The 14,111-nt window shown below is 45.9% G+C and overlaps 1 protein-coding gene across 1 annotated transcript; it reads left to right on the top strand.

The window, feature by feature from the left end:
- Positions 1 to 4,443: 4,443 nt before the first annotated feature.
- Positions 4,444 to 10,613, top strand: PLA2G1B (phospholipase A2 group IB). The gene is made up of 4 exons (XM_006204806.4): positions 4,444 to 4,500; positions 7,096 to 7,255; positions 7,778 to 7,905; positions 10,459 to 10,613. Exons 1-4 carry the CDS (start codon positions 4,467 to 4,469, stop codon positions 10,572 to 10,574), a joined length of 438 nt encoding a protein of 145 aa, XP_006204868.2. The 5' UTR covers positions 4,444 to 4,466; the 3' UTR covers positions 10,575 to 10,613.
- Positions 10,614 to 14,111: the final 3,498 nt, after the last annotated feature.

The raw sequence follows: 14,111 nt of genomic DNA, 5'->3' as shown, positions 1-14,111 counted from the left end.
AGTTACATGGGAGGGCAGGTACGGAGGACACGCCACCAGGCAAGGCACAAACTAAGTGCTTGCTAAACAGGAGCTGCTGTTGGAGGGAGGGTATAGATCAAGTGTCAGAGCATGTGCTTAGCATGCACTAGGTCCTGGGTTCAATCCCCGGTACCTCCATTAAAAATAAAAACTATTAACAAATAAATGGACCTAATGATCTCCCCACCCAAGAAAGAATAAAATAAATTTAAAAAAAAATAGTAACTGCTATTAATACCAGGCTTCCTCAGGTGCCTGGAAATGCGGGGGCGGGGGGGTGTCATTTCAACTAAGATATGAAAGAGGGTAAGAATTAACTAGGTAAGGCTGGAGGGGAGGAGCATACGAGGAGAAGAGACCAGCAGGTGCAAAGGCTTTGAAATGGGAGGAAGCTTGAGGCCTTTAATCAAGGAGCTGAGAGAGGGCTGTTGTGGCTGGAGGAGAGGGTATTCCACCCAGCTCCAGGTTGAAAGGGAGGGAGGGGCAGATTAGACCGGGCCTCTAGGCTGGTTTTGTTGCTTACATAAGAGCCACTGGGAAGATGTAGAGGGTTTGAGGCAGTGGGGTGGGAGAGTGTGATGTAATGTAATCAGGTTTGCATTTGAAAAGGTCGTGATTCTCTACAATGGGGAACAGCCTTGAGGGCCGCCATCGTGGAGGGGAGCAGAGAGACCCTGAGGAGGCTGCTGCAACCATCTGGGCAAGAGATGCTGGGGTGTGGACTGAGGTACTGGAGGTTAAAAGAAGGGTGTGGCTGGAGAGCTAGACATGGGCTGGGACTGGATGGGGACGGGGGCGGTGAGTGGGGGAGGAAAGAGAGGGAGCGCTGGGGCGAGTTCCTGGGTTTCTGAAGACCTGGGCTCTGAGGAAGGTCAGCTTCCTTGGTAGTTGTGCTCAGTTTGAGAAATATTCTCAGCGAAGCTCGATGCAACTGGAGTCTGATAAGAGGAGGGATGGGAATCAGCACCTTAGGGTGACACTAGCCAAATTAAACCCAGTCTCCCAACAGCCACATACTGGGCTCAGTGCTGGACTAAGGCAGGTATACAGGTTCAAATCCTCTCTCCACTACTTTGCAGCTGATGACAACAATCATAACTATGTCAGAACATGGTTGTTAGGCTAAAATAAGACGAAGCACTCTTAGCACAGGGCCGAGCATGTAGAAGCACTCAGCAAATGGTAGCTGGTAGCTGCCTTTAAGCATTTCCTGGAAGCCGGAGCCTTGTCCTCCAAGGGCCCGGCAGATGTGACCTTGCTGGAGTGTGGGTATGTCATCACCTGAAGGAGCCGAGAAGCTATACTTAGCTGTTCTTTCCAATGGAGAGTGTATTTTTCTCAGGCTGGGAGAAGCTTTGCTGTGCACACCTGCGCATGGGGCAGCAGCCCCTGGCCACGGTACAAAGCGTAGGGGCCTGGTGGGCTGCCAAGGGACTCACCAGGTCCATTCCTCTGCCACCTCTGTGTCCCCTGCAGAGGTCTGGATTGTCGCATTGAGCATGTCTCTTCCCAGGGGGAGAGGGTTCCAGGAGCAGCCTGACCCCCCTCCTACCAGGTGCTCTGCCTGAGTCCTAGCATGAATTACATGTGGGAATTTGTCCAGCCCACCCTTGGGGAAGGCCTCCAGCTGGCTGGGGAAGGGCGGGGCAAGGAGGGAATCCGGCAGCACTAAACCTCCTCCTGGCTTCAAAGGGCTTTCGGCACTCCCACCTGCTGCTACAGTTCCCTGTCACAAGGTGATACTGTGGTATCATAAGCGGCAGATCCAACTAACATCTTGGTCCTGCTGTGTGACCTTGGGGCCGTCTCTTAACCTCTCTGAGCCTCAATCATCTCCTCTGTAAAGTGGAGTTTGTAACTGGACCTGCTTCAGAGTCTGTGCCAGTTTCTTAACGTGAAACTTGGACTAGTTAGCAGCCAGTAAATGGTAGTTAATACCATTAGCCTTAGGAGATGCTGAAGTACCAGCTACCTCTCCTTCCTCAGACCACCCCCAACAGGAGCAGTGTCTGTTCTTCTGTTTTCTCACCCCAAAGAACAGAGGTAAGAGGGACGTAGCATTTTTCTGGCCACGTCTCCCCTTTCCTTGGGCAGCCTTCACTCATTCTGGGGGATGCAAAGGCAGAAACATTCATCAGGTTGGTGCGGGGTCCTGAGCTAACCCTATTCTCCGTCCAGTAGCTCCCGAAGGCCTCCCGCACCTCTGGGCCAGCACTGAGACCAGCACTGCCATGACACCCTGAGCACTGCTGCCCTATAGAACCTTCTGTGATGACGGAAACATTCTGAATCTGCACTGCCCAGTACAACAGCCCTTAGCCGCATGTAGCTGTGGAACAGTTGAAATGTGGCTAGTGGGACTGAGAAACTGATTTTCAATAGTATTTAACTGTAATGAATTTAAATAGCTACATGTGACTAATGGCTACCATATTGCGCAGATACAGAACGTCTACAGGCAATTATGGAGAGACGGGTGGCCTGAACCCCAGGTCAGACAGGGGCAGAGTCAGGCCAAAGCAAATAAATCATTTCCCCTCTCTGGGCCTCGGTATCCCCAACTGCTTTCTAAACGCTGTTTCGGTGTTATCTCCTTAGCTGAAGGAGCTTTCCTGGGGCTCCTGGATTTGGGGTGAAACGGGGAAGCCCTTCCAAGTTGATTTCTTCTTTCTTGGCCCCAGCAGATGCTCAAGGGAAAAGTCCAGAGAGCTAAAATCCTGGAGTGCGTGAGCAGAGGTCACAGACTTAGGCCAGTCGATTCTGCTCTGACTCACACACACCACAGCCTCACCCGAGGCGGGGGGAGGGTTTAATGGGAAGAGGCAGGTGTGGGTTCAAGTCTTGGCACAGCCATTTCCAGCTCTATTTCAGGCTGAGCCTCACCTGGAAATTCTTATCTGAAAAGAGCCCTGTGCGATATGCCTCCCAAGACAAGAGATGATGAAACCTACCATGGCCATGGGATGAAAATGACACTTTACCTCTGTGATCTTCCTCCCCCAAGTCCATAACCAATCCCCAGTCTACACGTGAGAAAAACGTCATACAAATTCCAGTGGAGGGGCATCCTATGACACACCTGATCAGTATCCCTCAAAACAGGGCCCCAACAACAGGGACGCAGAGAAATCGCCACAGCTAGGAGGGGCCAAAAGAGACATGAGAAGTTAATATGGACACACACACACACACACACACACAAGAAGTTAATACGATTGGATCCTGGAACAGAAAAAGGACGTTTGATAAAAACTAAGCAAGTCTGAATAAACTATGGGCCTGAGTTTATTAATATTATTTTTGATAAGAAAAAGATCTCAATATTGGTTCACTAATCATAATAAGTGCACGATACTAACAGAAGATATTAGTCATAGGTGAAATGATAGGAAAGGTTGGGGGGTAGCAGGAGGGTATGTGGGGACCCTCTGCTCAAGAAAAAAATAACTGAATAGGTGAATAAAAACAATACAGCCTCCCTAACTCACAGGGTTATTGCAGAGATCAGAACCAAATGGGAAAGCACCATGCAAACCAATTATAAAATATTATATATAATGTGAAATATTTAAAGTAGGTAAATCTATAGAGATCGATAAAATTGGGGGGGGGTAATTAGATTTACTTATTTCTTTATTTTTAAAGGCGGTACTGGAGATTGAACCCAGGACCTCATGCATGCTAAGCATGCACTCTACCACTTGAGGTATACCCTCCCCTTCAAAGACCTTTTTTTATTCTACAAGTTACATCCAAGCCTTTGGAACTCCAAAGCCCAGGGTTTTCTTACCAACCCACAGTGGGAAATAGGGAGGGGAGAGTGGTATTGATGGAGTGGGAAAAAAAATAAAATGTGTGCCTTAGAATCAGACACGCTTACATTAAGTTTGAGCCCCTGCTTTGTCATTTGTTAGCTGTGTGGCCCGAGGCAAGTTGCTTCACCTCTCTGAACCTGTTTTCTCACCTGCAAAGTGCATGAGTGATAGGACCATTCAATGAGACCCACGACTCAGGCACATGAGAAGACATAGAGGCAGCAGTCAGTTCCTTCCCGACCCCCTGCTGCCAGCTGTTCAACAGGGCTGACAGTTTGCCACCCCCATACACCCCCCCCCAACACACACACACAGAGGCAATGATGAAGCTGTGCTGAGTGCAGAGGGATGGGTGTGAGGGTCAAGATTCTAAGACATGTGACTCCAGAAATAATCCCTTTCGTTCAAAAGCACTGATGTCAAATACATACACTGCTTCCAAGGGCCCCCGGCTGGCAGGGCTTGCTTGTTGCTAAGGATTGTTTACACGACAGGCAGGCTCAAGGCCAACCCAGAGTCCGCAGGGAGCAAAGCAAACACTGCAGCCTTATCTTGGGCGGTGGGGCAGCTATAAGCAGGAGGCCTTCGGTGACATCAGTCTTTTTCCTCACTCGCCAGCCTGACAGCAAGATGAGACTCCTCGTGTTGGCTGCTCTGCTCACGGGTAGGCGAGTGCCCCCAGCTCCACCCCTTCCTGGGCTGAGACCTCTCTCCTCTGCAATGGGGGCCACAGGCCCCTGGGCTGGCCAGACTTGGGGTCTTTTTCAGGGCTCACCATGGGGCTTAAGAGCTCCCATATTGGGGTTTCTTCACATCCCCCCAAAGCTGACCTTTTCAACCTCAAGTTCAAACTCAGGTGACCCCTCTCTCAGAAAGGCTTACCCCGTCCACCCAAGCTAAGACAGCCCCCCTCCTTTTTCTCTACCATCTGGCCTGGGTACAAGGTCTTCTCCGTCCCTGCCTTTGCCAGCAATTTGCATCTTATTGATTCATTTCCCCTTTTACCCTCCACCCACACCAAAGCATGGGCTCCGTGAGAGCAGGGAGAATATTGTTTGCACCATTTATTGAATGAATTAATGGAATCAGAATTCCCCAGAATTCAAATCCTACCTCGTTGATCCATGGTTCATTTGTTCATTCAACACTGATGGTATCAGAGCCTCCAAGGTTCTGGGTTGAGGCTGGGGACTCTGAGAGGAACGAGCCCTGCTCCCCTTCTGAGGAGCACACACATGCACACACGCGTGAGCAGGGATTTGTGCAGGTCTGGCCTCTGCAGAGAACACAGCTGGCTGGATCAGAGAGAAAGAACACGGAGGGAAACAGGACGGGGGCCTGGAGGGGGGCCAAGGTAGCCAGGCCACTCCTGTCTGAGCAGGCTCCTGGACACAGCTTCTGTGGGCTGCCACCGGGGAGGCTGCGTGGGGGAGAGCAACTAGCTGCCACCCTTCCTTCACCCTGAAGCTTAAGCACGTGGAGCAGCTCCAGTGTCCACAGCAGATCAAGGAAAGGACGGGCCAGGCATGGGGCGAAGAGACGACACTCGTGGCCGATTGGACAGGATCCTAAAATCACTTAATGCTGTCCTCTCTTTAGGGCGCCAAATCTCACAGGGTAGGGCTCTGCACATGGGGTAAAAGGGGCTTGCTTCCCCGAGTCTGCTGTGCCAAGCCTTGTGCTTGATTTGGGCACTTAACTAGAGGCAGACTTTTAAAACTTATTTCATAGAGAAATTCTTTTTCAGTGGAGGTACTGGGGATTGAACCCAGGACCTCGTGCATGCTAGGCATGTGCTCTACCACTTGAGCTATACCCTCCCCCACCAGGCACTTTCTTTAATTCATGTATTGATGATTTTATTTATTTAATTCATCATATATTTATTGAGGGCTCTCTTTGTGTCATACTGAAGGCCAAGCCCTAGGTTACAAAATCCATGAGGCCTGTCCTTGAGGACTTTATGGTCCTGTGAGAGGGACAGATTAAATACCTAGACGGACACAGGTTGTTAGGGATATGATGAAGCAAAAAACCTAAGGAAAGTGGTAACAGAGGAGCCACTTAGCTTGGCGGGGTAGGGGGCAGGTCAGGAAGAGCCTCTTTAAAGAAGCAGCTTTGAAACCAAGATGTTCCAGCCTTTTGAAAAGTAAGCTGACCAACGTGTGGGGCAGAGGGAAGGTAAGGCACGTGGGCTTTGAGGCAGAAAAGAGGTTGTCCTGTTGAGGACAGAGGTCACACAGGCCTCCTCACTATTCCTTACACTCCTGCCCCCCAACCCCTACCATTTGCCAGCCAAACCCTCATTGAGATTCCCTTCCCCTGCTTCAATTTTTCTCCCTTCTAATGTCTGATTTCCTTATTTATTACATTTACTGCTTGTTGGTTTTCTCCCCTACGAGGATGTAAGCTCATTGAGGTGACAGATTTTTTTATTTGCTCATGGATGTAGCTCCAGCTCTCAGGGCAGTGACTGGCACATAGTAGGTGCTCAATACATAGTTGCTGGATAAATAATGGGGATAGTTTTAAACGAGCGTGTGTTCACACAAAATCTAGTAAACAGATGTTCATAACAGCACTATTTAAAATAGGTAAAAAGTAGACACAATGCAAATGTCCATCACGTAATGAAGGGATAAACAAAATGTGGTCTCTCTGTACAGTGGAATATTATGCAGCCATAAAAAGGATGAGGTACTGATACATTTTATAACAAGGATGCACCTCAGAAACATGAAGCTAAGTGAAAGAAGCCAGTCACAATAGGCCACATATTGTACGATTCCATCTATATGAAGTGTTCAGAATAGGCAAATACATAGAAACACAAAGCAGATTAGTGTTTGTCAGAGGAGAGTGGGGCAAGGGGAGGAACTGTTAATGGGTACAGGGTGTTCTTTTGGGGGTGATGTAAATGTTCTGGAATTAGTAGTGATGGTTGCACAATCCCATGAATATGCTAAAAAACCACAGAGTTGTACGCTTTGGTTAATAATGAGTTTTATGTTATGTGAATTTTATCTCAAATATATATTTTATATGTATACTTTTTTAATGTATATATGTATTTTAAGGTCTTGGCTTAAAAAAATCCATACTCACTTTACCAGATTCCTGTGTCCAGCTCTCTTCAGGGGAGGCAGCTGGCTGGGGTCAGGGGACCAGCATGGGCCTGAGAGAGCAGACAGGCAGTGGGGCACCTGGGGCGCTGTAGCCAACTAGGACGGATTGGAACTCTGGCTGTGTCCTCTTGCAGTGGGCGCTGCCGGGAGCGGTGTCAGCCCGCGGGCATTGTGGCAGTTCCGCGACATGATCAAGTGCAAAATACCCGACAGTAGCCCCTTGTTGGATTTCAACAACTACGGCTGCTACTGTGGCCTGGGTGGATCAGGCACCCCAGTGGATGAACTGGACAGGTGAGTGATGGATCTGCCAGGGGAACGAAATGTCCCTGGGATGGGGGAAAGGCACCAGCCAAGGATCTCACGAGGCACAGAAAGAAGATTTGCCTATTTGCTAAGGATAACACACTATCACACCTTGTCATATAAACAAATATATTCCAAGAAGAACCCAAATCCAGTGCTCCCTATTAGCGACAGAAAGCAGGTCAGAGATGTAAAGTAGTGGATGCTGCTGCCCTCTAGTGGCAGAACTTTACAACACAAAACATCGCTGCTAGGATTCAATCTCCTAGCAGTGGTCAAACCGATCACAGCATCTTCAGAATATAAGCTTGTACTGTATTCCTGCAACCATTTTGTAAATCACCTTCAGTAAACATGAGAAAATGACTTAATTTTTTTCAAGCCACAGGACCAGCACATCTCAGAGCATGTCAGCTAAAACATCCCCACCTGTTCCTGAAGGAGCGGATACAGGCTGACCAGCTGCCTTACTCCTGCTCCTGCCTCAGCTCTGTCCGTCTCCTTCTCCAGGTGCTGCCAGACACATGACAACTGCTACACAGAAGCCAAGAAACTGGACAGCTGTGCAGTAATCGTGGACAACCCGTACACCAACAGCTACTCATTCTCATGTTCTAACACTGAGATCACCTGCAACAGTAGGTTTACCCACCTTGTTGGCTCAAAGGCCCTCAGCAGGCATGGGGGGAAATAACAGTAATGATGGCCATCATTGTTCGATCTTTTCCTTGGTGCCCCACAGTGCCTCCTTTAATCCTTGCAACAACCCTATGGGATAGGTACTATTATTGTCCCCTTTCCAATTGTCCAAGGACACACAGCCCACAAATGGTGGTATCTGATTTTTGAACACAGGTCTATACGACTCCAGAGCTTCTGCTTCTGCATGCCATACTGCTTCGTTATTTCATCAAAAGATCTTAGAACTAGCATATACTAGGCTCTCATTATATGCCAGGGACTAGGCTAGGTGGGTATATGAGATGGGTTTTATTAAACCCATTTTACAGGTTAGGAAGCTGAGGCTCAAAAATAGTCACTTGCAAAAAAAAAAAAGTCACTTGCCCCCAGATCACACAACTTATGAGTAGGGGCTGGCATTTTGAACTCAGTTGCTTTTGATTTTAAAGGCTCCAGTCTTAACCACTAGCTTATGCAGCACTCAGAGTGAAATGTGTCCCTCCATGGAGGTGGTTCTGAAGAGCAAACAATTTAGAGAGGTGCAAGGTACGGTCGTGTGAGACCAGCATTCGGGATTTTCATTGCCCTTCCTTTTGCACTCACAGACAGGTCCCACTTTTTAAAAACTGTACAAACAACAGTGGAATAACCATAATCCAACTCCCAAAGTGCTAAGAAAAAAACTACCTGGCACCCCATCACCCTAACAAATAAACTGTTTCATGTCTCTCTGCTCCTTTCTGCCCTGATCTTTGGAATAAAGCTTATATCATTTTAATCGTGGCTAGGCACGTGCCCATTTCCAGCCCTTTGATCCTTCTGCCTGAAACCCTTCCCACCAGATGTCTGCTTGAGTCACTCCCTCTTCCAGGTCTTTCTTCAGATGTCTCTTTTTCAGAGATGTCTTCCCTCAACACGTTCATTTAAATCACATACATACTCCCTCCATCTCTCCAGCATTCTTTTTTTTTGGCTTTATTTTCTCCACAGAATTTCTCAACAGCTGATATATTTATGTTATTTCTTCACTTGTTATCTCTCCAATAGAAAGTAGGATCTACAGGAAAGGGGGTCATTGTTTAATTCACTGCTGTATCCCCAGAATCCAGAGCAGTACCTGGCATCCAGTAGATGTTCAGTAAATGTTTGATGAATGCACAGTCTAGATACAATCTTGCATTCTGCTTTCTCTCACTCATCACCCTCTTATGACCATGTTTCTATACTGCCTCATAGTCTTCATTGTTACTTCTTTAATTGCTGCATCAGATGGCTTAATTTGCTTACCTGGTCCCCTGGTAACAGGGATTTTGGTTGTGCTCCATTTTAGAAAGCCAAAGGTGTGGGAAATCAGATTTTTTTTTTCACTACAACTTGATCAGCAAGAGCTCCCCTCTATGAATTCTGGGCTCCTTTACAAATCTGATAAAAGCTATAGACCCTCTCCCGAGGGGAAAAACACACACCCACCCACACATTTTTGCAAATAATTTCTTTTTAATGCAGCTGGCTTCTCCCCTCAAAAGCAGGTCAAGGAGCCTGCATCAGAAGGTGTTTATTCACATGATTAACAACAACTTGCTAACTAATTATCTCATTGTGCATACTTCGTAATCTAGTTAAGTGCTAATTTATGCTTTAATGGAGTAAGCAAGGAAAACGTTTGTGATTTTTAAAAGAAGGGATCCAAGAGAGATAAAACTTCAATGAGACTATTGAAGGTAAGCAGATATACATAATTAAATTACGGATAGTAAAGCTGAAATGCATTTTAAATGTTATCTTTGTTGCTTCTTTTGGCTCTAAAAATAAACAAGGCCAAAGTAATGTAATTTCAAATTCTACAGAAATATATGCCATGGAAAAGTTATAATCCTAATAGCCAAGATAACCAGTTAGATGTATCACCCTTCAAATTTTTAGGTATATATAACCTATTTTTTCTTTTAATAAAATAGCTTAGAAACATTTCCACATATAGACATACTTAATTGTTTGAAATGTCTGTATAATATTCTATTGTAAGGATGGTCTGTAATTTTAAAAATATGTGCTTTTAAGTAGAGAGATTGGCTTATGAAACTTCACTAAGTTGAAATGTACAATACTTTGCTGCCTCGAGTATATGTTTTAGTGTTTTCCATATGATTTGCAATGCTTGCCAATGTTATCAGAGCTCTGTGGCTATACAAGTTTTAAAAGCAGTGAGTTCACTGAGAGGTGTGAAATAGACAGGACTTTTCAAAAAGCAGCTGTCACACCTAGGATCATCAGATTAAAACAGGCTGTCCAGTTAAATTTGATTTTCAGATAGGCAAGGAATGATTGTTTAGTCTGTGTCCCAAATATGGTTTATCTGAAATGCCATTATTTTTATTTGCTTTATCTGTCAACCCTAAATTTGCACCAGTGGAATGGCCACCAGATCATTTCAGTTAATTCTTCCTGCCTCTAGACTGTACAAAGCATGATCCACCCTGGCTCAGTCCTCTGCTCTTACTCTTTTCCAGGCAAAAACAATGCCTGTGAGGCCTTCATCTGCAACTGTGACCGCAATGCTGCCATCTGCTTCTCAAAGGCCCCGTACAACAAGCAGCACAAGGATCTGGATGCTAAGTACTGTTAGAGTTGAGTATTGCCCCTGGAAAGTGTCATCCCTACCTGCTTCATGGCCTTAACCTTACACTGTGTCTTCCAATAAAGCACTTTGTTGAAAGGCCTCACATTTGGAGATTGTTTTATTCTCTGCCTACTGAACGTGATGAAATCTCTTCCTAGTTCATTGTGAGCATCATTCCTTCCAGCCCTGGGAGCTGAATTAGAGGGATATTTCCAGGAAGTGAGTACCACTGATGATTTACTCTGTGCCAGAACTCTGTGTCTCTAAATTCTCCGGGCAGCCCTATAAGATTTAGACACTATTAGCAAATCCTATTTTTCTAAGCTGAGCCTCAATTGGAGAGGTCACTTGCCCACTGCGATGCATCTGGTAAGTACCAAAGAAGGGATGTGAACCCAGTGAGTCCAATAGAACACACTTAACCAGAACCCTGCCCTGTCTGAAGCGGTGTGCTCTTCAATTTGAACCAGATTTTGCCCCCTTATTTCTCTGCCTCCATTTCCAACTGTGTGAAATCATTTTTTCTGTAACTCTTTTCTAAACCCTTCAAAGCTTTCACCATACTCTGCAAGCTGATTTGTACACTGTAACCATCAAAAATAATTAACAATAACAACTTCTACTTCTTTGGCACTTAACCACATATCACTGTGCTAAGGGCTTTCTGCATCTCATTAAGTGTTCAAACCAGTGTTATGAGATCACTATTACTGTCCCCATTTTATGGATGAGGAACTAAAAATTCAGAGAAGTTAAGTCACTTGCCTGAAATCACACAAATGGCAGAGTCAGGATTTGACCAGATCTGTCTGACTGGCAATGCCTTAGCTCTTACTAAGTCACTCAGCCAAATTTCTCTGCAAGGGTTTATGACTACGCTAACACTGAAATTCACCAGAGAGAGTGGGGAGGAGCACAGAATGGAACTGAATTGGAAAAGCAAAGATGAGAAAGGACAATGAGAACTATGAGAAGCCATCACTGCACGGTTTTAAACCACTGGAGGCTGACACTCATGCTGGGTGTATGTTAGGAAGCAAAGGAGTATGTGTGGATTTGTCTTTTGGCCCAATTTCTCCTTCATTTTATTCATCCATTCAATGAATATTTATTGAATACTCACTCTGGGCTAGACACCATTCAAAATGCTGAGAATACAATGTATTTGGAACTGGACTGAAGACAATGATTTATTGTAAGTAGCTGCCTTCAGTTTGTCTTCTCTGAGACTTTTTTTTCTTGCTCTCCGAATTAGTATATTCCATGCTTTGCTCTGCACTCCAGACTGTGCCAAACATTTTGCATAGATATCTCATCATTCTCACAACAGCTCTATAGTGAAGGTATTATTACCTCCCATTTTACAGATGAGGAAACTGGCTCAAAGAGGCAAGTGATTTGTCAAAGGTCACCCACTCATGGGTGGCATAGCTGAGATTGGAACGCAAATTTGGATAATTTAGAGGAAAAGTGCCATCATACCATGAACTTGCTGAAGGCAGAGCAAGGAGTCTTAATCACTTTTGTATCCCTATCTGCCTGGCACTGTTCTTGACCCACGGGGTACTCAATAAATAATTGCTGAAACCTGAATGAAGTGTTGGTCATTAGCGCTGGGGATCTTTTGGCAGGCAAGAACGTGACTATTTTCAAATTCAAATTCATCAGACTTAGATTGGCCATTTATACTGTGCTACGGTAGGATTGCAAGGGATACAAAATTAAGTTAGACCTAGCCTCAGCCTTTAAGGAACTGTAAAGATTATAAACTTCTTTCTTCAATGGAAAAAAACTTAATGCCCCTGTTTGGATGGAAGAAAGCTAAGATTTTAGGGGACTGTTGCTTACTCCCTTTTTTTTTCAGAAGATAAACAAGAGAGAGTCACCAGAGTACTCAAACTGGATCCAGAAATATCCTTTGACATAAAAACCTACCTCTTTTCATTATCCCAAGGGTTGAGGGAGAGAGAAAAAAATTCTTCTAACAATCTTTTAATGAACACCTGCAGGGTGCTCATTACAGGAATCAGAATACAGGAAACACTGATAAATACAGTGGCTGGGATGATTTAAATGAGTAAGTAAATAAACTGGACAGAGAGTAATGTGATGTTGGGATTACATATAACCTAGCAGCTTCAGTATCTTCATAGTGCTTAGCACATCTTACATACACTCATTAAATAATTGTTCAACGAAGGTACGGCATGGCGCACGGATTTGCTGCAGTCGAGGAAAAACCACGTGGCTATATTTACCTTCTCGGATCACGTGGGCCTGCGCTCCCATCCCTGGCAGTCCGCTGGCCACACTCCAGAAATGGAGGATTTAAGAGGACGAAATGTGATTGGGTATCTTTTGGGCACGTGGCTCAGGGTTCCTCTTTCCTATTGGTAGACAGCGCCCCAGCCTACCTCTACGCCTCCCAGGCGCAGGCCCCGCCCTTCTCGCGCTAGGATTGGAGGAGAGACAGCGCAGGCGCAGGTAGTTGGTGTCCTCCGAAGGTGGGTTCCCGTGCGCGCTTCTCCGGAATCCAGCAGGAAGAACGGAGTGGGCGAGCCCAGTGTGGAAAGAGGGTGAACTTACGTCCGCGTGACGTTGGGGCCATCTTTACGGCCATTCGTGTCCCTTTCTGGGTCTCTCACTACCCCCACCCCAGTCCCTTCTCCCCCAGCTCTTCTGCCTGTTTCTTGTTGGTAACTCCTCCAGTGCATGTATCTTGGGGAGGGACTGAGGGAGCCAGGAAAGTAGGGTGCAGGCAATCAGAATGAGGCGAGAAAGAGGAATGGCCAGAATGGCCAAGGAGAGGGGCGAATGAATTTTGGACAAGCCAAGGGCCCCTGGGGCGTCGGAAGTCCTCACTTGAATCCCTACCCCCACCTACAAGAGAGAAAAAGAAAGTGAAGGGATTTGCAGTTCTGATTAACATGCTTTTGCACGTTTTGTTGCCTCCGTTTGGAGTGATCTCCCTTTTCCTGCTTTGCTGATTGCTTCTTCATCTTTTGGGACCTAGCTGGGGTTACTTCTGGAAGTTTCTTGAGCCTTGCCCTTCTTCCTTCCCGAAGTACAATTGCTCAGTTACCCCACCGGATTTCGGAAACATTCAAAAGAGAGAGCAAATTTAGAACTGGACAGACTGGGTTTGATTGCTGGCCTAGGTGACCATGGGCAAGTTACATAAGGACTCCAAGCTTCAGGAGCCTCATCTTTCAAAAGAAATAATAGTGCGCAGATTACAGGATTGTGGGAGTTAGGTGAGTCGATGCGTTGTAAAATGCTTTCTACAGTGCTTGTTGTACAGTAAATGTTCGGTGAATACTGCCCAAGAAGAAGGAAGAATAATTTTCTTTAGAAGGGCTTTATTACACCAAGCAAGACTTGGCTTTTGTAATTTTTTTTTTTTAAAGACAAACAGGTACGTAAAAAGAAAGTGGCACTGGGGAAGTGAGTCCACTCAAGAGAGTACTCTATAGGAGACAAATGTTTGGCAGGAATGTTGACTTCCCCTCCTACCATAGTGCCCTCCTCCCATATCCTAGTGAT

The sequence above is a fragment of the Vicugna pacos genome, chromosome 32, assembly GCF_048564905.1.
Source record: "Vicugna pacos chromosome 32, VicPac4, whole genome shotgun sequence".
Taxonomy (NCBI): Eukaryota; Metazoa; Chordata; class Mammalia; order Artiodactyla; family Camelidae; genus Vicugna; species Vicugna pacos.
The sequence above is the reverse complement of the archived record's forward strand: the minus strand, read 5'-3'. Positions and strand labels throughout refer to the sequence as shown.

Excerpts from the sequence above, each read along its gene's own strand:
- PLA2G1B (XM_006204806.4), top strand. The coding sequence starts at position 4,467 with ATGAGACTCCTCGTGTTGGCTGCTCTGCTCACGG. Across the intron at positions 4,501-7,095 it reads GTTGGCTGCTCTGCTCACGG|TGGGCGCTGCCGGGAGCGGT; the intron begins GTAGGCGAGTGC and ends GTCCTCTTGCAG. Across the intron at positions 7,256-7,777 it reads CCAGTGGATGAACTGGACAG|GTGCTGCCAGACACATGACA; the intron begins GTGAGTGATGGA and ends CTCCTTCTCCAG.